Here is a 19,854-nt window from a genome sequence, read left to right on the forward strand (position 1 = left end):
TATTCTTGTGTTACTTACATTTTAAAAAAGTGTAATAATTATTATAGAATGAAGTTATTATGGTGTTTAGTTGTTATTTTAAAATTAAAAATTGTATACTGAAATTAAAACAAATAATTAAAATAAACGGGGGCTTACAATTTGTTTGGACAGAGAGGAGAGGAGAGGAGAAAGCCAGAATCTACTGCTTGCCCTGCCTTGCTTGCTTGGTCTTAAGATAGTGAAGGTAATTCGAGTACTACGACAAATAGTTGGGAGACTTTTGCTGGTCGAGTTCTTGCTCTATAAAGCAGTAAAACTGAAGTCTACGACTTTATATTATATGTCATAAACTCATAGGTGGAGGAGGAGCTTTATAAGATGCAACAAAAGGTCAATTCCTAGCATTGAGCTTCTCCTACTGCTTGTGTCTCTCTATCAAAGATCCTGTATGATGCTTGCTTAAAGGATGATTCCAAGTTTTTAGAGGCGGAGCCATATTTTCATGATGTGGTCTCAATTCATTAATGCTCGATCAATCTTAGTAGGATCATATAGTTTAAAAATCTTTACAATTTGTTAGACTTTATTACAGTATAAATACATGATACATTTGGTATACTGGTAATGCTCGGTGTTGGTGCATTTGTTTCTCTTCAGTGCATGCTGTTGTTGTATTCTTGTCTTTTTTTTTTTTTGCTAGTTAATGTTGCCTACTGCTTGCCTCGACTTAAGATGGTGAAGGTGATTTAGAGAGCTCCATAAAATATTTGGAGATTCTGCTGCTCGAGTTCTTGCTCTGTAGAGTGGTGAAGCTAAATAAAGTCCACGACTTTAATATCATGTTGTCCGAGGCTTGAGCCACATAAAAGCCGATGGGTTTTGGGGGAGGGGCATAGGTAATCATGTGGTAACCCCTCTAAAGAAAACAAATTAAGTTGCTCTTTTAAGTTATAAAATAATTAGTTTATACTATATGAATTATTAAAATAAGATTTAGATATTTGCCTTGTCTAATAACTATAAGCGTTGTACAAGTTATTTTAAAAGATATAACTATCATATAATATAAATTAAGATGTTATTATTATGTTTCGTTTCGAGTTGATATATTTAATAACAGTATAAGTACACTCTTATAATTTGCAGTATATAAGAAGAAAATTATTGGACTCAGGAGCAGAGTGATGGTTACCTTCTCACTAGCCCGAGTCCGAGCCCGAGCCATCAAACTGAGTCGATCCAACCCTTCTGTCCAACTTCTCTGCTCACCTCCCACCACTAAAGCCGGTTTCGCGGCTCTGCTCCGCTGCTTCTCCCACCCGGCTCCTCTCAGCCAACTCCACGCCCTCATCCTCACCTCCGGCCTCTCCCACAAGAACGGCCTCTTCACTTACCTCCTCATCTCGCTTTCCTCCTCGGGTCACCTCGCCTACGCTCGCGACCTGTTTGACGGAATGCACAAACCACGCGCATTCCTCTGGAACACCCTCCTCAGAGCCTACGTCAAGAACCAACGTCCCGATGACACTATTTCTCTCTACCACCGCATGCGTTGCCTTGGAATTCGCCCCGATAACTTCACCTTCCCTTTCGTCCTCCGGGCTTGCGCCGACCTTATCGATGTTTACTTGGGAATGGCGGTCCATGCTGTTCTCGTCAGAGTTGGGCTTGTCTTCGATGCCATCGTCGAGACGGAGTTGATGGTCATGTATGCTAAGCTCGGGGAATCAGATTTGGCAGAACACGTTTTCGAGGAATTGGGCCGCACAGACGGCAGGGATTTGATTGCGTGGAATTCGTTGATCAGCGCTTTCTCGCAGAATGGACATGCGGATAAGGCTCTGAAATTGTTCAAACAGATGGAGCTGGAAGGAGTAGAGCCTGACTCGATCACTCTGGTGAGCGTCATCTCCTCGTGCGCGTACTTGGGGTGCTTGGAATTGGGTCGGAAGCTCCATAGAAGAGTAAGAGAAGAGATGCAGAAGCCCAACGTATTCGTCGACAATGCGCTTCTTGACATGTACACCAAATGCGGGTGCATGGATGAGGCAAGCAAGCTCTTTGATGAAATGCGACAGAGGAATGTTGTCTCATGGAGTACTATGATCGGAGGGTATGCCATTAACGGTGACAGCAGGGGAGCACTAGCTCTCTTCTCTTGTATGGAAGACGTAGGCGTGAGGCCGAACGAGGTGACCTTCCTTGCTATCCTCACTGCGTGCAGCCATGCAGGATTAGTAAGCGAAGGGAAGCATTACTTCCGTAGGATCACAAATCCTAGGATCGAACACTATGCAACTATGGTTGCTCTTCTTGGCCGATCAGGACATTTAAAAGAAGCCTATAGTTTCATCAAGAGTATGCCTATCGAACCCGATGCCGGCATTTGGGGTGCTCTCTTGGGCGCATGCACGACCAACCGAAATACCGAACTCGGTCAGCTCGCCGCCGACCAGCTCCTCAGAATAGCTCCCGACGTGCCTTCATATCACGTGCTTCTTTCCAACATCTATGCGGCATGCGGGAGGTGGGACGATGTCGAGAAGATCAGAGAGAAGATGAAGGGGAAAGCCTTGAAGAAGGTAGCAGCTTATAGCTCAGTAGAAATGGAAGGGGAGGTTCATGTGTTCTATGAAGGATCGCACTCTTGGTCTAAGGATATATACGGTAAGCTCGATGAGCTAACTGCATTAGTTAGGGGCGTCGGGTATGCGCCGATGACCGGAGTTGTGCTGCATGATGTGGAGGTCGAGGAGAAAGAGGCTGCAGTTGGCACTCACAGCGAGAAACTTGCTATTGCATTCAGTCTTATCAAATCGAAGAGTTGCGAGACTCCATTAAGGATCATGAAGAACCTGAGGATCTGCAGTGACTGTCATGCTTTCTTCAAGTACACATCAAAAGCTCTTAACAGGGAGATCATAATAAGAGATAAGAGCAGGTTCCACCATTTCCGAGATGGTCAGTGTTCTTGCAATGACTTCTGGTGATGATCTCAAGAGTATTTTATCTGTATTCAAGCACGAAGGAGTGAGACCTGGAAGCAGAGACGCAAGAACAGTCTTGATCAATTTCTCAAGACAAAAATGCAAGAACAGTTCTCCATTATGACAGAAAATGAATTTGCTTTACAACAAATTTCTATTATAATCAACCAAACATTATACAGATCAGTGAACTTGTATACACAACTCTGGCTCATTTCCTATGTCAAACAATGTCAAATATATACTGCTTTGACATATCCACAATCAACGCTTAATATAAAGACTTAAAAATTTTCAGAGACGTTTTTGTTCAATGACCGTATGTATGCTTATCGTCTTCGTCAGTGTCAGAAACCCCAAGCATAGCTAGAGCTAAGTGGCTTCTCATATTGCCCCTTTCTAATGGATCATACAAGTGAGAACTATATCCAGTAAGGCAACCATTGCCTGTAAAAATGGACCAGTCGCCACATGTGTCTTCATCTTGCAACATCGAAATCACTTGGTTGATGTTTGGCCTCTCTGATTCCTCATTGCTGATGCAGGCAGTGGCTGTAAGAACCATCCTTCTCATCTCACTCCAACAAATGGAGTCAAGCTTCATCAGTGGATCGACCAATTTTTCAATGGCTCCTCCACCTTGCTGTAGAAGTGGCTTAGCCTGTTAAAAGTGAGACACTTAGCCACAATAGCACGCAGAAACGGTATAATTTATACAAAATGCATGGTACTATCAATCTGTTTACATGCACCACATTTTCAGCTTTCAGAAACACAAGCTAAAATTGTTATCCATTAAAACTCTTGCATATAAGATAGATGAATACAAGCAAAACCATGATGATCCATATTATATTGCAAAGTCAAAAGTGCAGATGTGGAGGTTCAAAAACATTAATGCGCGAAATAGCTGCCTGGTTGGTGCTTCAGCAATACTCTTCATGTCACATCAACTTCTTGATCTTAGAAATTGATAAAATCACAATAATGTTGCTGAATGTGGTTAAATACATAATCTAAACAAACCATTAATCAATTGCTGTACTCTTTATAATCAGTATCCCACCATTGTCTACAAATAAAGAGCTAGTAAATTCTTGGTAGAGAAGAAAATATTAAAGTAAATGAGAGAACAGAAATTGATATGCAGGATGCTCTAGTTAAATAGTATATTTCAGTTGGAGAAAATGTACCATTGAATTGAGGGAGTGAATTTGAAGTACTTACCCATAGGACTAAGTTCTCATCTCCTTGAGGCCTACTCCGATCAATTGCTTTCCTCCCAGTAATTAATTCCAACAAAACCACCCCGAATGCATAAACATCAGTTTTATCTGATAGTTTTCCATGCTGGAAATACTCAGGAGCCAGATAGCTAAATAAGCAACAACAAGAAAAACATTCTCAACAAATAGATATTCAGAAAAACAGTTCTTTCTCAAAAACAATGAACTGCAGGGAGTTTTAACTTCTAGCTTTTACCCGAAAGTTCCTGTAACAGACTTGCAGAGGAAGGGCAGAGAAGGTCCATGAGTCCATGTAGCCAGTCCAAAATCACATAGCTGCCAACAGAACAACATCCACAGTAGCAGATGATATAATGCATGACTTCAAACAACTAAAACATATTATGCTAAATAGCTATCAAAAACTGTTGGCCAGACTATCTTCTCAGCTCAGACAATATTGATCATTTGGATACTCTTTCTTTCTCTGATAAACTGTTATACCATTAGAGTACCAATGATATTTTATCTTTCGACATAACTGCATAAGTTAATTACTAATCTTCTTAAGAGATAAAAGCAGCCAATTGAGCAGCAATCTCCATTATGCGTGTGCTGCTGTTAGATAGGTCCCAAGCATCTATTTCATATGTAAACGGAAGCTGTTAGGTGTTGAGCTCACTGCTTATGATAATTATTTGCATGAGCCCACCACCAAAATAAGTCACATAGATCAAAGTAAGTAGCTTTATCATGATGAATGCAATAATTCCTTTCTAAAAAGAAAAATAAGAAAGCTACAGGCAACCAAAAAAGAAAAAGAGAGAAGAGGACAAGGAAGAACACTCACTTTGGGGCTTTTCTTAGCTGAGAGGAGAATGTTGGATGGCTTGATGTCTCGATGGATTACGCACTTATCGGTGGCGTAATGCAGGTACTCAACCGCCCGCGCCAACCCTATCGCCACCTTGTATCTCACCTTCCAAGGCAACACTTTCCTCCTTCCCCTCCTCTCTACATGACAATAAAAAGAAGTTACTTCTACTTACCTCCAAGTGATTCCCTCAATTGAAGTCCTCCCCAATTATGCAAATATATACACTTCTAAGGATTTTAAAGAAGGAAGGTGTCAGAGTACTAGTACCATGGTGGTGGAGATGCTGATCCAGGCTACCCCCGGAGACGAATTTGTAAACAAGAAAGAGGCCTTCTTTATCGACGCAGAATCCAATCAAGGGAACAATGTTAGGGTTACAAAGCGAGCTCGCGATCATCAGCTCCCTGCAAAACGCCTTGGCGCTCTCTCGGTCCTCCCCCTCCACCTTCTTCACCGCCACCGCCCGCCGCCGGAGTCCAATCGTCCCCCTGTACACCCTGCTTAGCGCTCCTCGCCCCAGCTCCCTCCCTAGCATAAAAAATCCCACTCAATCTCAAGAAAAACTTGCAAATTCTACTAGAATTGCCACAATTTACCTCGGCGTAAACCCCGGGTCGCCGCCCGGATCTCGGCGTAGCTGAACCTCACCAGACCAGCGGCCACTGGTGCAATGCTCCTCTCGAGGAACTCCAGCTTCTTCCACTGCCGTTGCTCCTTCCTCTCTCCCCCGCCGCCGCCATCTCCTAGGCTAACCAGGAGCAGCACGGCCGAGGCGCTGGCCCCAGTCCCGCCCCCGCCCCCGCCGCCGTCCTCGGCGTCGGTTTGCGAGCCGAAGCTGAAGCGGAAGGACGAGTGTACGGAATGCGGGTCGGCCCCCGCGTCTCCGGCTACAGAGCCAGCTAGAAGCCACGACTTGTTCTCCTCGTGGCGGCCCTCACGTTCGCCGCCGCTTCCTCCTCCCATTTGGGTCAGCTTACCAAGAGCCAACTTTCTGCAAGTTTTTAATGAAATTACTTCTTTGCCATCTTTGGAGGTAATGCAGCAGCTACTGCTACAGCTACCGCTGAGAGACGAGCCCATGGGTGAGAGGCAGCAGATCTCTGACCCGTTTGTTCACCCACTCCCACCAAATTCCAAGTATAATAAAGCCAGAGAGAGACACAGAGAGAAAAATTAATAATAATAATAATAAAATTAATAATAAAAAGAGAAAGTTGAGAGGATGTGGGCTAGCTCTCTCGTCACTTTTGGATCTTAGCTTTGCTTGTGCGAGGGCGAGAGGTGATCAGTAAAAGCAGCGAAAAAGAGTTGTTCTTTTGCTCGCTTTACTCTACTTGCTAAGCTATGGATGGAATGGAAGTGGGGGTGGTGGTGGTAAAAAGGGTCATTTTCTTTTTAACCTTATTTACATATATATTCCTTGAGGAGATTTTTTAGTATACGCTAATGATAGGACATTTTTAAGGAATATAATATGTTTGATTATTATATACTTATATCAATATTAAAATATTATCATTGCAGTACATCTGCACATTTCTTCTTCTTCTTCTTCTTCTTCTTCTTCTTCCTCCAGTTGCAAATGCAAGCAACAGTGAACTTGGAGAATTAGAAAAATCTTTGGCCTCTAGTCAGGGATTGTTCAGCTTCTCACACGACCGCTGGTGCCAAATCAATGCATAATTTTAATATAACGCTAACAGTAGAATGGAACTATTTTACTAGTATAAATTATCATCATTATTCATGTCATCTTCTTGGTGGCATGTCAGCCATGATTGTTAAAGTGTCAGTCTGCATCGGCTCTTGCACGAGAAATTTAAAATGTTTTTTGAGCGGAATTATTATATGCCCAACTTGAAACGATCTTTAAAGTGTTTTAAAAAAATTAGTAAATATACATTTTTTTAATTAATTTCATTATTCATGTAAATTTTATTAAATTATAGCTTGATGTTAAGCTCTTGGCGGCTGTTCTTTTTTTTTTGCTTTTTTAAATATGTGTTCGATTTTAATTAATGTCTATGTGATTAGTCATTCAATGAATAGAAATAAAATGTTAAAAATAACTCTCTTATTCTATTTCATTTTTAAATTATTATTATCTATTTTGAATATAATTTAGATATATCTATCCCCCACCTCATATAAATAAATAAATTATAATGGCAATTGGGGCACACTCCATTATGTCAACAATTAGGAGTGATCAATATTTCAGAAAATGGTAGTCTGTGAGTGTTGTCATCCTCATCCTCGTCTGTCAGTCGCCAGAATGTTCATCAAATCTGAAACCCACATCAACAACATAGGAAGTAAAAGCCAATGCAAGGGTGGCTAACATGGATGCAGAGTAGTTGAAGACCCTTGAAGGCTTAGGTGAGGGCATGAAAGGAAACTGCATTGATCTAAGACAGTGTAAAGAATTAGGGATTCTAAACCTTAAGCCGCCAACTCCCAAAGTCAACGGGTAGGTCCACAGAGAAGGAATTGATATAAATGATCGCCTCCAAATATGGAACAGAGGACTTTGACATTGGCAAAGGTGGAAATGAACTCTATCTCTGTCTCGTGGTAGCCACTCGTCGAAGGGGAAGGGGAAATAGAAGCAGAGGGCAACGAGAGGACGTGGCGGAGGTTCGGTCGGGAGATCGCTGGTCACCGTTTACCTTGGCTTGTTATGAGATTCGAGAACGGGAAAGGACTCAGATGAAATCCAAAATAAATTGCCGGATAAAGCAAAACAGCGTGATCCTCGCCGTTAATTTACTAAAGATCCTCGCTCATTCAGCGTCTAATACTGCAGTGAATGTAACTAATATTCCAACTTACTTAGTAGTATTTCATAAAGAGATAGCACGAGAAGCTCCAATAGTACGTACTACACTAAATTATTTAATACCAGTAGTTATCCGATCAATAATATTTGCTACCACATCCTTTGACTGCTTCAAAAGCTTGATGCTCTTCTGCAGCCGCTCGCGCTTCCCGGCAGTCGACGGCGACTCCTCCAACATGTGCTCGATGCCGGTCATCCCAGGCCCAACCAGCTCATTCACCAGCTCCGTCTCCATCTCAGTTTCCACTAAGCATTTGATGTTGTACAACACATGCAATGCTAGGCCATCCACCATTCTCAGCACAATGGTCCTCCAGTACGCACTCATCCTCATCCTCATGTCGAAAGCTTGCTCTGCTAACTTTGCGAACTGCCTCAGATGACCAACTTGGACCTCTCCAAATTCCTTCAGCTTCAATGCCGTTGGCATCTCGTGGTCCTCAATTGCCGACAAGAACATATTCTGGTCTTCCATTAATCCGGTCCATGTCTTCATGTAGTCCGGGTTCGACGTGTAGTCAGCTACGAGCTCCATCGCAATCATCTCGTCGACAAACTTGTTCGATCTACTCCTCATCTTCTCAATCAGATTCCGCACTGCCCTTCGACTCGAAGATTGCATCTGGGGGTAGTTTTGAGAGTGTTTTAACAACATCTGTGTCACAACACCTTCCACATAGCCCCAGACGTCTGTGACTAACTCACGAGGCATTTCACTAATCTTATCCACCTTCTTCCTTAGAATGGTAAGAAAGGCAGACCTGGGTAGAAAATTTGGGAGCCTAATACCATTCGTCTCCTCCAAGATTCGTATCTCTTCCATCAGAAACAACTCGTCATTAAACGGGCAACTAGAAGGAAGCCTTGTGGAATACTTGTGGAGCATTTCAGCTAACCTAGCAGTGCCATGTAGTTCGAGATCATCCGGGAACTCTTCAAACTCCCCTCTTATAAGTAATTTCTCGAGGGAGTCTCTTACAAGCTTCAAGATTCGTATAAACACCCTTACGGCGTCAGCAACGGTGGATAAGTTCTGCGGCATGTCATTGAGCTCGGACACATTCTGGTTGAGCTTGTCGGTGATCTTTTTCACGATGTCCGGCAAGCATTTGGATATGCTCGACGCCTGGATCTGCATGAGGCGTTGGGCGAGCACCGGAATACCGACGATAGACTTGTCGATCTGGGAGAGAAGGGGGTGCGTCTCGAAGAGACAGGACTCCTCCGCCCGCGCCTGCTCGTAGGACTCATCGCCGACGCGGTTGCGGACGCAGACATAACCGAGGCCGATATTTACGTCGTCGGCGGTGACCTTCTCGAGCAATCCCTCCGGCGCCTTGTCGGCCTTTGTCACTACCGCAAGCGTCCTCTCGCCGTTGCGGTCCACTTGCTGGGACATCCTGATCGACTCGCACGTCGGGAAATCTACGGTGGCTGATAGAACGTTCAATATGATGCTCTCCTTCGGAGTGATGTACTCCATGATGATGCGCGATATCTGCTCGTAGATGTTGTCCGGCTGGCCGTGGACAGGGACGCGGGTAATGCCCGGGAGGTCGACCATGGTAAGGTCGGGGACGCCATTCTTCTTGACAACGAGTGTTAGCGGCGTGTTGGAAATGCCCTTGCCGTCGCCGGCCATCTCATCGGTGGCTACTCTGATTGCGGCGGTGATGCCAGCCTCGGTGGTGGTCACGTTCTTGTCTCTGTACTCGAGGATTAGTTGGGGTTCAACAACGGAGGGGTCGTTCTGGAGACGCATGACGAGGGGGACGCGCGGGCAAGGCGCATGACGAGGGGGACGCGCGTGCAGATGCCTTGCCCGCGCGGGAGGCTGATGCCGGCGAGGGACTCGAGGACGGAGGACTTCCCGCTAGATTGGTCGCCGACGACGACGATGGTAGGGATCTGGATGCCTTCTTGCATGACCTTGAGGTGGCGGAGGCGATCGACGGCGTCGAGGAGTGGGCGGATGTGGTCATTGTAAGAGGCGGCCAGGGCCGTGTCAAATTTGGGCACCTCTTCTTTGACGCGTAGTTTCTTCTCTGCATCAGCTTTGGCCATCTTAGTTGGAAGGAAGGTGGTTGCTTTGGATTGTGGATCGCAGTTTATTGTTGAGGTGGAAGAAGCCAGTAATGGGATGTTGGATTTATAGGTGAGGAGGGGAAGGTGAAAAGGTTGAAGGTGAAGCTGAGGAAATTGATGCTTTGGTAGAGCAAAGGAAAAAGGTTCTAAAGAGCTAACCTTTGCCTCCAGATCACTCTTCTTTTGTTGCAGTAACCAAAAGTATATGGTACTACAAAGGTGGCAACAGTAGAAATTCTTAGAGGCTAAGTCAGGCCTATCAACAGTTTTATCCGAGACTATTTATATATACTTTGAATAAGTTAATTAGTTTATCATCTCTTTTTAATTGACTCTGGGAGAGATGAATGATTCATTTTATGCTGATTGCCTATCTTAGCAATGTTTGCATGATTTGGATATAAGGATTATATAAGGACTCTTAGAACCTCCTAAACATAACATAGTTTGGAATAAATAAATTTTCCTTCCCCTTTTATAATTTCAATAAGCATTCTCTTAAATAGAACAAAAAAACATAATGGTAGAAACTTGCTATTCAACTAAACTCCTAATGATGAGGAACTAATCAACTTATTCAAGTATATTCAAATACTCTCGGATTAATTCCAGATATGCATGCAGGAGTTAGTCCCTAAGAATTCCAAAGATTATTGCTCCACTAAAAGAAGAGGGAGGCAGAAAAGTGAAGCAATAACTTTCGGTGAGAAACAGAATAGGATGCTGTGTGTGGGACAAGAGAGTATTTGCTTAAGAGGAGAAGCAAAGGTTTGGGTTGTACAGAAAGGGGGGAGTTAGGAATTCATCAAGTATTTGCTTATTAGCTCTTTAGAAGACCCCCCCCCCCCCCCCCCCCCCCAAAACTTTACTACACCAATGCATCAATTTCAAGGCCCTCTGTTTCAATCAGAATTCTAGGAAGATGTTCTAATACTTCTTATACCGGGAGCATTTTGAAACTCTTTTGAACTATATTGGACAATTATGGACTTTGAACATTAAGCCACAAAATTTGATTCTTGTCATGAAACTCTTATACTTGCTTGGATGTGTATGTGACATGATATATATATATATGTAGATAAAGAAAAATGCATAAGTTATAGGTATCCTTTCTTCTAAATATATTAAAGTGGTTTGGTGGATTAGCATAATAGAGTTAATGTTTTTGGATCAAATTGCAATCAAGCTAATTCCAGCCGACTCGATATTTGGGAGAGCCAAGTCAATGTAAGCTCATCTTCTTCAAGCTGACATATAAAGTATAATCTTAGTTACAAAGCAATCAATTGTCTCCGAATATAACCAAGAAGTTCTGGACAACCTTTATTTGAAGTCTTAGTCCTGCACAGATTGTTAGATTACCATTGTTGATTAGTGATACCTACAGATGCGGTGCTCTAACATGCTAGAGATACTGTTTACTGTATCAAAATAGTCTCACATATAAATGCAGAAGAGCTCAAGATTCACAGGTAAGACACATGCACCCATACTTTCACACACAGAAAAAGTTAGGAGAAAGAAAATCTAAAAAAAAAAAGATCAAGGATGTCAATTCGATGATCATTTGGATGGCACGAATGAAAGATGTTCATGTTGGTTTTGATACTTTTCTGTAGTTCTTATTTAATTTAGTTTAATAATGAATGACTAATCCCGTGTTCTAGAAAAGAGAGGGGAAAAAAGAACTAGATTATCACAGAATTTAGATAACATAGAACAAAATCGTTGACAAAGAATCCCACTTCATGCTATTAAAAATGAACTAAAACTTAGTGATAAATATTAACCCACATCATAAATGTCGACATTAAGGACTAGAGCAAAAACTGCAAAGTAGCAATGCAGCTAATGAGCTACAGGTACATAACAACTATTAATATTACTAAAAGCCTAGAACAACCCAAAAACAAAAATATATGGTCTAGTACGTCATTAAGAAATAGCATAGGATCACCATTCACCACATATATTAAGAAGCTGCAATTGTAGTACGTACGACATTAAGTATTCCTTATCAATCAATAGTTAGCCGATCCATTAGGTTGGCTACCACGTCCTTTGACTGCTTCAAGAGCTGGATGCTCTTCTGCAGACGCTCACGCTTCCCGGCGGCCAATGGTGATTCCTCCAGCATGCGCTCTAAGCCGGTCATCCGTGGCCCGACCAACTGGTTCACCAGCTCCGTCTCCATCTCACTATCCACCAAGCATTTGATGCTGTACAACAGATGCAATGCTGGGCCATCCACCATCCTCATCACAATCGTCCTCCAGTATGCACTCATCCTCATCCGCATGTCGAATGCTTGCTCTGCTAACTCTGCGGACTGCCTCAAATGACCAACTTCGATCTCGCCAAATACCTTCAGCTTCAATGTTGTTGGCAACTCATGGTTCTTAATTGCCTCCATGAACACCTTCTGGTCTTCCATTAACCCTGTCCACGTCTTCATGTAGTCCGGGTTCGCGGTGTAGTCAGCAACGAGCTCCATTGCGATCATCTCCTTGACAAACTTCGTAGATGTTGTCCTCATCTTCTCAATCAGATTATGAACTGCGCTTCTAATTGAAGATTGTATCTGCGGGTAGTTTCGAGAGTGTTTTAATAACATCTGTGTAGCAACACCTTCCACATAGCACCAGACATCTTCCACTAACTCACGAGGCATTTCACTAATCTTGTCCACCTTCTTCCTTAGAATGGTAAGAAAGGCAGACCTGGGTAGAAAATTTGGGAGCCTAATACCGTTCGTCTCCTCCAAGATTTGGATCTCTTCCATCAGAAACAACTCGTCATTAAACGGGCACTTAGAAGGTAGCCTTGTGGAATACTTGTGGAGCATTTCAGCTAACCTAGCAGTGCCATGTAGTTCGAGATCATCCGGGAACTCATCAAACTCTCCTCTTATAAGTATCTTCTCGAGCGAGTCCCTTACGAGCTTCAATATTCGTATAAACACCCTGACGGCATCAGCGATGGTGGACAAGTTCTGCGGCATGTCATTGAGCTCGGACACATTCCGACTGAGCTTGTCGTTGATCTTCTGTACGATGTCCGGCAAGCATTTGGATATGCTCGACGCCTGGATCTGCATGAGGCGTTGCGCGAGGACTGGAATGCCCACGATGGACTTGTCGATCTTAGAGAGCAGGGGGTGCGTCTCGAAGAGATAGGACTCCTCCGCCGGCGCCTGCTCGTAGGACTCATCGCCGACGCGGTTGCGGACGCAGACATAACCGAGGCCGATATTTACGTCGTCGGCGGTGACCTTCTAGAGCAATCCTTCCGGCGCCTTGTCGGCCTTTGTCACCACCGCAAGCGTCCTCTCGCCGTTGCGGTCCACCTGCTGCGACATTCTGATCGACTCGCACGTTGGGAAATCGACGGTCGCGGATAGAACGTTCAGGATGATGCTCTCTTTGGGAGTGATGTACTCCATGATAATGCTCGATATCTGCTCGTAGATGTTATCCGGCTGGCCGTGTACAGGGACCCGGGTGATGCCCGGTAGGTCGACCATGGTGAGGTCAGGGACTCCCTTCTTCTTAACGACGAGAGTTAGCGGCGTGTCGGAAATGCCCTTTCCGATACCGGCAATCTCATCGGTGGCTGCTCTGATTGCGGCGGTGATGCCGGCCTCGGTGGTGGGCACGTTCTTGTCTCTGTACTCGAGGATTAGTTGGGGTTCAACAACGGAGGGGTCGTTCTGGAGACGCATGACGAGGGGGACGCGCGTGCAGATTCCTTGCCCACGAGGGAGGCTGATGCCGGCGAGGGACTCGAGGACGGAGGACTTCCCGCTAGATTGGTCGCCGACGACGACGATGGTGGGTAGCTGGATGCCTTCTTGCATGACCTTGAGGTGGCGGAGGCGGTCGACAGCGTCAAGGAGCGGGCGAATGTGGTTATTATAAGAGGCGGCGAGAGCAGTGATGGTGTCAGATTTGGTCATCTCTTCTATGGTGGGTAGTTTCTTCTTTGCGTCAAACTTGGCCATCTTTCTTGGAAGGAAGGTGTTTGTTTTGGATTGTCAAATTCGTTGTTGGAGATGGAAGAATTCATTAATGGGAGGTTGGATTAATTTATAGGTGATGAGAGGAAGGTCAAAGGTTGAAGGAGAAGCTGAGGGGTCTGGACTTCGGTGTTCGACGATATGCCTCGACATTCCAACGGACGCTTCGTTCGCTCTTATTGCACCCTGACAAGGGGTAGAAGCCGAGGAAGGACGACGATGCGTTTTCCAAAATACAAGGGCCTGTCTTACCTCTTGCTTTTGGGGGCTAAACCTCCCCTTAATCTAAAATATATGTTGCTAAAAGAGTGTCATCTCACTAGATAATCTTTAATCTTTCTTTATATTCATCTTATGTATTACGTTATCTTTATCTCAATCTATAGGTGGGATAAAAAACGGATAACCAAATGCCTTATCCAATCCTGCAAATGACAATTCTCGCCCTCTCAACCTCTTTATCCAAACTCTGCAATTCCAATTTGTGTATTATTTACCTGACGTACTATGCCATATTTTAAAAGTTAGATTCATATTAAATAATATAATGTTACAAATCTATAATATACTTGGTAATATTTTATAACATATATATGTAATGAAAATATTTTGACATCAGATTTTCTTCTCTGATGTTATTTGTAATGGTATCTTTATTGTTTAAACTTTAAATTATGACGAATTCAATCAAATTATTTTTAGACACCCATCACTAATTCCATGATAAGTGCCTATTTTATATATATCTTAATTTTTGTTTTCCTTAAGCAACCAAATGGGCCCCAAAAGAATAACGGTATGGTTCTCTCAAAAAGGTGATCTTAGTATATGGGATAAGAGTACAAGTGTACAACACACTGGGTGCTGTGTAAATGCAGTAGCTGTGACAATACAAATTGCATGATAGCAAAATTATGTCATATTCCTGGATTACCCACATGGCCACATTCAGAAAGGTCTCTTTTAACCAGACCAGATAGAAGTAATCAGCTAAATTACTCAGGTTGCAGGAAAACAGTGATTACAAATTGATCATGGCCAAAAGGTACAAAATGGGTTTGGAAATTATAGGTGGAACAAGAAGCACACAAAGTTCAGCAAAGATATGTTACATGTATTATGTACTCAAATGCAATACCCAAATAGAATCAAACAAGAAACACTTTCTCTCCAAGGAAAAAAAAGAAAGAAGGAAACAACTAAAGAAGCTGCACTCTGTCTGCTTTTTCTTTTAAACTGTTGTATATACATGGACCAGGAGCTGGCACTGGAATATGTGACTTTGGCCAACTTTGAAGACAATGATTTCTAATAGACTGACATCATGAATAGCTTGCCCACCACTATTAGGCTCATGCATTTTGCACTATAGAAAAGATAATGCAGATCCTATAATCAATATGAGAGCCCAAATAACATGCTAAAGCAACAAAGAAAGAGGGGACCAGGAGCTCTTTCAACCTGGCTTGACCGAACTTCCACAAGACACCACAGTGACAAACTTTCATGTATAAGATCCTCTCCAATGTAGCCTCTGTTGGGATTAATGACCTTGAATTGTTGCAAGACTTAACCAACATCTTACTTCTTTATCATCAATCATGCAATCACTATCTGTCAACAAGATTAATTTCCCAAAAATAAAAAGTACTGCTAAAAGAGCTGTTGATGCAAATTTGGTAGCTATGCATTAAAAAGCTAGTGCCGATGACATGAAGCTTGGTGGTGCAAGATTTCTAGAATGCTATAAAGATAAGAGAGATAACCTTCTCCCCTTTTGAAACACAGAATGTTTAAAATAGAACTTGATATACTAGGTCGTGTGAACTTGCGGAAGTTAATAACCAGCAAATACTCCTTCACATTTACTGAGGAAAGAGAAATTTGCAGTATTAAAACTTCGCAAGCTCATGCCCTCAAAAGTCAAAATGAGAGGTTACCTTCATTTGTGCTGAATAGGCTAATAATTTAAGCTAGAACATTCCCAGCATTCTTTGCCCGAAGTTCCATGATTCTGAGTTCACGAAGATGTTGCAAAATTTTTCGAAGAAGATACACTCCCTCATCGCCTTCCGTTAAGGATTTGATACAATGCTTGAGAAATTCTGAGTCTGCCTCAAGAGCCTGTAGCCTCCCATAGAAATTATCAACATTCTCTGTAAATGCAATCTTTTCTTGCTCTTTCACAAGCCTGGAAACAGATTTGGGTGAATTGTGGTCTTCAGCTGTCCCCTGCTTCATGCTTTGTTCAAACTGTTTTTCCTCAGAGATGGCATCAAAAAGTGGTAGAAGTTTATTTCCTCTACAATTTGCATCCATTCCATTATAGTGAAGATTATGGTTATTATCCAAATTATATGGGTAACCATTCATGGAACCATGTAAAGTATCAGCTAAAATCTCATAGTCCTCATTTAAATCATGGTGGTTTTCTTCTGAGGTATGATCTGAGTGACTGTTTATGTTACCCAAATCTTCATCTTCCCATGTGAACAGCCTTCCCTCTAACACCTTGAGTTGTTCTAGTATGAAAAGCCTCTCTTGCTCAAAATCAGCAAAGGACTCATCAAGCGTAATTAGATGCTTTGCAGTTTCATAATCTGTTCCAGAACTTAAAATGACATCACTAGAAGAGTTTTCATTGCTTGGATTAATTCGGAATGCAGAATCATCCGGCTCACAGTAATCAAAAGAGAGGTCATCACTGTCTGTGGCACTGGACGAGACAGAAGACATTCTTTTCATCCCATTGGCCATATGCAGTGCCATCCTTCTCCTTTCCTTGGCCTCATAAAGCAGAATCTTCTGTCTATACACTTCCAGTTCCTTCTCTAAAACTTGCTTCTCCTTCTCCCTCTTCACCATCATCTCATTCAAAAGGTGCAAGGCTTCCTGATCATACTCTGATTGCTCTTCCATCATCCTCTGATATTGCAATGCTTCCATCTGCATTGCAGCTCTCTCCTCTTGAAGCCTAGTTATCATTGCCATGGTCTGGTTGGCAGCTATAGCAGAAGCATTTCTCTCCTCCTCAAGTTCACAATACAATGTGTTCAATGCTTTACGTTCCGCTCTAAGAGCAGATTTTAGGTGATCGACAGTTAATGGCTCATTACCCTCGATATCACTGGCCACACTTTCATCTAATGACTCAATCCAAGTTTCCTTTCGTTCAAATTGAAACCTTTTATGCAAACCATGAATACCTTCAATATAAGTTGGTGTCTCTGGTGCTCTCTGCTCTTCAATCTCATGACATTCAGAAGATAGATGGTCTAAGCTTTTGAGAATATTCACCACTGGCTCTGTTTCAGCTGCTGCTACTTCTTAAAAAACAGATAAATCATGTAAGAGAACAAAAATAAAGCGAATGGTGTCTTGTACTCTTAACTTCATAAGGAAGATTGTAATAATCAATAGTTTCAGGGATCAAAATAATTGCTACCTTGGTCATTATCAGTTGTTTCCTTATTAATTTCTGGTAGCAGATAGTCTATGCCCAATGAGAGATGAATTGGCTCCTCAACATGATTCTGATCGACCGGTTCGTCCATTTCTGTGAATTTGCTATCTTTCTTAAAAGCTATATTTATCGATCAGAAAAAACATTTCAGAAGATAAATAGCAAAATATATACTCGTGGATCTATAAGAAATCACACACTAAGGAGAAAACTAAACATTTCTGTAATAAGAACGAAAGTTACCTCGTGTCCTGACAAATTCTTCTTCAGTTGCTGATGCTTCCACAACAACATCAACACCGCCTCCAGGACTCAAAGAAGCCGGTAGGGAGATGGCAGATTCATGATCAGATGAACAAACCAAAATGTTGGTCATCCCAGCCATCAGCACCAGAGAATGCTCTTGTGCATCAGCCCTTTCTGTTAAAGAATTCTCTTCAAGATTCATAGGAGTTACAAGAAGAGTAGCTGAAGAATTCTCTTTAGCAGTGTCAGTCCATTCAGTAGGAGAATCCAACATCATCTTTCCCTCCACAATTCCTCCAATATCAAAATCACTAATTTCGTTCTCTGCGCAATTATGGTCCATCTCTCTATCATCTGCTCCACAAAGCTTCGATGAGACAAGGTTCTTCTTCATCATTGTCATTACGTTGATCACCTCCAGCGGAACCAAACGTTCCTCATCAACCATCCTGTCAGATTGCGAACCCGAAACTCCCGAGGAATAATCCTCAGATAACTCAATGAGGGTTTTACCTTCCTGCTCCAGCTCCCCACCTGCTATTTCTTCATCCCCATCAAGACATACCATCTTCCCCTCATCCGCAACCTGTTCGACGAAATGCGCATCCTGGGCATACTCCAAAACACCCCAAGAAGGATCCAAGAAGAAGAAAGGCGAGTACAACTCACTCTCCATACCCACCTTGCAGCAAGAACACCTCAGGTCCTCTTCCGCCTCGGTTCCACTCCTCTCCGGCATTGACGGCGAGAAACCCTCGCACATGACGGTGGCCTCCGCGAGCCTCCGGTGGTGGGAGCAGCACCCCAAGCTGGAGACCTCCTCGGCATGGGCATCGCAGAGGAGGTCGCGGTAGCCGAGCCGGCCTTCCTCGGGCTCGAAGAGGTGATCAATGCGCGAGCAAAAGAGGCATGGGGGCTTGAGGCCAAAGAAAGATGCGAACTTGGTGATGAGATAAGAGAAGAGACCATTGACGAGGAGGAGGGCTATTAGTATCCATTCGAGGACTGCGTACACAAGTATGAATGCCATCCTATGGGTGTTCCCATGTAGCATGGCGGCAAACTTGTTCGCAGCCATTGGACCCTCCTCCTTGCTCTCTTCTTCCACTTCCCAATCTATGGGATTGGATAGGAGTAGGATGTAAAGTTAAAATTTTTGACAGAGAAACTTCGTACAGGGAAGAGATATGTATTGATTGTTGGGCAGGAGGGGAAAGCTTTTAATGGCGATGGAAATTGAGACCAGATAGTAGAAATATTAGAATTCGAGGAGGAAGAAGAGGGAGTCAGAAAAGTGATGCAGTAGCTTTTGGTGGGAAGAGAAAAAGGATGCTGTGGGGCCAGGGAAGAAGAGAGAAGCAAATGTTGGGTATAAAAGAAAGGGAGAGTCGGGAGAATTCAACAATTATTGCCCATTTTCCCAAATAACCAAAAAATAAAACTATCTTATCGTACTCTATACTGGCCATAACGTATGGAAGGTAATAAAGAAAGAACAAATGTATGACTTAGTCCAGTCCTCATTAACACGCAGAAAACGAAGGAGAAGACAACATAAGTGGGCTGCTATTGGATTGTATAATTCGTCTAAAAGCCAACTATACTCTGAAACTGTCAACGGCCCAGTTGCATGAATCTAGGACAAGATCAAGAGTTGGGGAAGAAGTCAAAAGACTATATATTGGACTCGAAACTCAAAACTTTGATCCCAATTTCAAGCCATAATTATTAATTCATGCAGGAAGAGGTTTGCTCGACTTTACCTATATTTACATGTGGAGATCTCCCTTTCTGACTTGGCTAATAGTAGATAAATTAGAAAAGCTGATGCACAGGAACAAACTTCCATATCATAGTACTCTGAGATTTAGATTTTATGCAGCTGCTTGTTGCTTTGTGAAAGTATATAACAAGCAGAGATATGAAAGCATAACAAAATAGACTATCAGTACTTATGAATCACAAACTAATGGGTTGACAGAATTTTCAGAAATCTTATCATAACATTGGTACTGGTACCTCCTCACAAAAAATAATAATGACCCTCAACATACTTCCTGCATGACATGTCAGACCTTTTGTAAGATCAAATCTCAAAATATTGTTTACAGAAATTTGTAAGATGATACAA

The 19,854-nt window shown here is 42.8% G+C and overlaps 4 protein-coding genes and 1 pseudogene across 13 annotated transcripts; 1 reads left to right on the top strand and 4 right to left on the bottom strand.

The window, feature by feature from the left end:
- Positions 1–191: 191 nt before the first annotated feature.
- On the top strand, positions 192–2,995 carry LOC140772823 (pentatricopeptide repeat-containing protein At2g01510, mitochondrial). 2 transcript variants are annotated; one of them, XM_073115027.1, is made up of 2 exons: positions 192–226; positions 1,129–2,995. In XM_073115027.1, the coding sequence occupies exon 2, from the start codon at positions 1,167–1,169 to the stop codon at positions 2,970–2,972; it is 1,806 nt and encodes a 601-aa protein (XP_072971128.1). In that variant the 5' UTR covers positions 192–226; positions 1,129–1,166; the 3' UTR covers positions 2,973–2,995. The 2 variants fall into 2 exon arrangements, with proteins under 2 accessions (XP_072971128.1, XP_072971127.1); XM_073115026.1 differs by lacking the exon at positions 192–226 and adding an exon at positions 754–878.
- A 282-nt stretch (positions 2,996–3,277) lies between these two features.
- LOC140772825 (probable serine/threonine-protein kinase PBL21) lies at positions 3,278–6,436 on the bottom strand. The gene is made up of 6 exons (XM_073115028.1): positions 5,669–6,436; positions 5,340–5,600; positions 5,046–5,209; positions 4,452–4,531; positions 4,197–4,344; positions 3,278–3,630 (listed from the first exon to the last, which is right to left on the bottom strand). The coding sequence occupies exons 1-6, from the start codon at positions 6,150–6,152 to the stop codon at positions 3,280–3,282; spliced, it is 1,488 nt and encodes a 495-aa protein (XP_072971129.1). The 5' UTR covers positions 6,153–6,436; the 3' UTR covers positions 3,278–3,279.
- Positions 6,437–7,848: 1,412 nt separating this feature from the next.
- On the bottom strand, positions 7,849–10,074 carry LOC140774340 (dynamin-related protein 4C-like). The gene is made up of 2 exons (XM_073117301.1): positions 9,694–10,074; positions 7,849–9,661 (listed from the first exon to the last, which is right to left on the bottom strand). The coding sequence occupies exons 1-2, from the start codon at positions 9,973–9,975 to the stop codon at positions 7,964–7,966; spliced, it is 1,980 nt and encodes a 659-aa protein (XP_072973402.1). The 5' UTR covers positions 9,976–10,074; the 3' UTR covers positions 7,849–7,963.
- A 1,942-nt stretch (positions 10,075–12,016) lies between these two features.
- LOC140773296 (dynamin-related protein 4C-like) lies at positions 12,017–13,999 on the bottom strand (annotated as a pseudogene).
- A 1,026-nt stretch (positions 14,000–15,025) lies between these two features.
- On the bottom strand, positions 15,026–19,529 carry LOC140772898 (myosin-binding protein 3-like). Of its 9 annotated transcripts, none has more exons than XR_012106356.1 (5): positions 17,721–19,526; positions 17,460–17,597; positions 15,955–17,340; positions 15,476–15,628; positions 15,026–15,380 (listed from the first exon to the last, which is right to left on the bottom strand). XR_012106356.1 is itself a non-coding variant. In XM_073115149.1 (5 exons), exons 1-4 carry the CDS (start codon positions 18,799–18,801, stop codon positions 15,983–15,985), a joined length of 2,481 nt encoding a protein of 826 aa, XP_072971250.1. In that variant the 5' UTR covers positions 18,802–19,528; the 3' UTR covers positions 15,026–15,628; positions 15,955–15,982. The 9 variants fall into 9 exon arrangements, 8 of the variants coding, with proteins under 8 accessions (XP_072971250.1, XP_072971249.1, XP_072971248.1 ...); XM_073115149.1 differs by having other exon boundaries at positions 15,026–15,628; positions 17,721–18,309; positions 18,406–19,528; XM_073115148.1 differs by having other exon boundaries at positions 15,026–15,628; positions 15,955–17,331; positions 17,460–17,570; positions 17,721–19,529.
- Between the last annotated feature and the right edge of the window lie 325 nt (positions 19,530–19,854).

This window comes from Typha angustifolia, chromosome 13 (assembly GCF_048772165.1).
Source record: "Typha angustifolia cultivar Huaian chromosome 13, ASM4877216v1, whole genome shotgun sequence".
NCBI classification, from domain to species: Eukaryota; Viridiplantae; Streptophyta; class Magnoliopsida; order Poales; family Typhaceae; genus Typha; species Typha angustifolia.

Coding starts and splice junctions, on each gene's coding strand:
- LOC140772823 (XM_073115027.1), top strand. CDS start 1,167: ATGGTTACCTTCTCACTAGCCCGAGTCCGAGCCCGAGCCATCAAACTG.
- LOC140772825 (XM_073115028.1), bottom strand. CDS start 6,152: ATGGGCTCGTCTCTCAGCGGTAGCTGTAGCAGTAGCTGCTGCATTACC. Junction 5,601..5,668: donor GACCCGGGGTTTACGCCGAG/GTAAATTGTGGC, acceptor TTTTTATGCTAG/GGAGGGAGCTGGGGCGAGGA. Junction 4,345..4,451: donor TCTGTTACAGGAACTTTCGG/GTAAAAGCTAGA, acceptor TTGCTTATTTAG/CTATCTGGCTCCTGAGTATT.
- LOC140774340 (XM_073117301.1), bottom strand. CDS start 9,975: ATGGCCAAAGCTGATGCAGAGAAGAAACTACGCGTCAAAGAAGAGGTG. Junction 9,662..9,693: donor TCCCCCTCGTCATGCGCCTT/GCCCGCGCGTCC, acceptor ATGCGTCTCCAG/AACGACCCCTCCGTTGTTGA.
- LOC140772898 (XM_073115142.1), bottom strand. CDS start 18,801: ATGGCTGCGAACAAGTTTGCCGCCATGCTACATGGGAACACCCATAGG. Junction 17,598..17,720: donor AGAATTTGTCAGGACACGAG/GTAACTTTCGTT, acceptor CGATAAATATAG/CTTTTAAGAAAGATAGCAAA. Junction 17,341..17,459: donor AACAACTGATAATGACCAAG/GTAGCAATTATT, acceptor CTGTTTTTTAAG/AAGTAGCAGCAGCTGAAACA.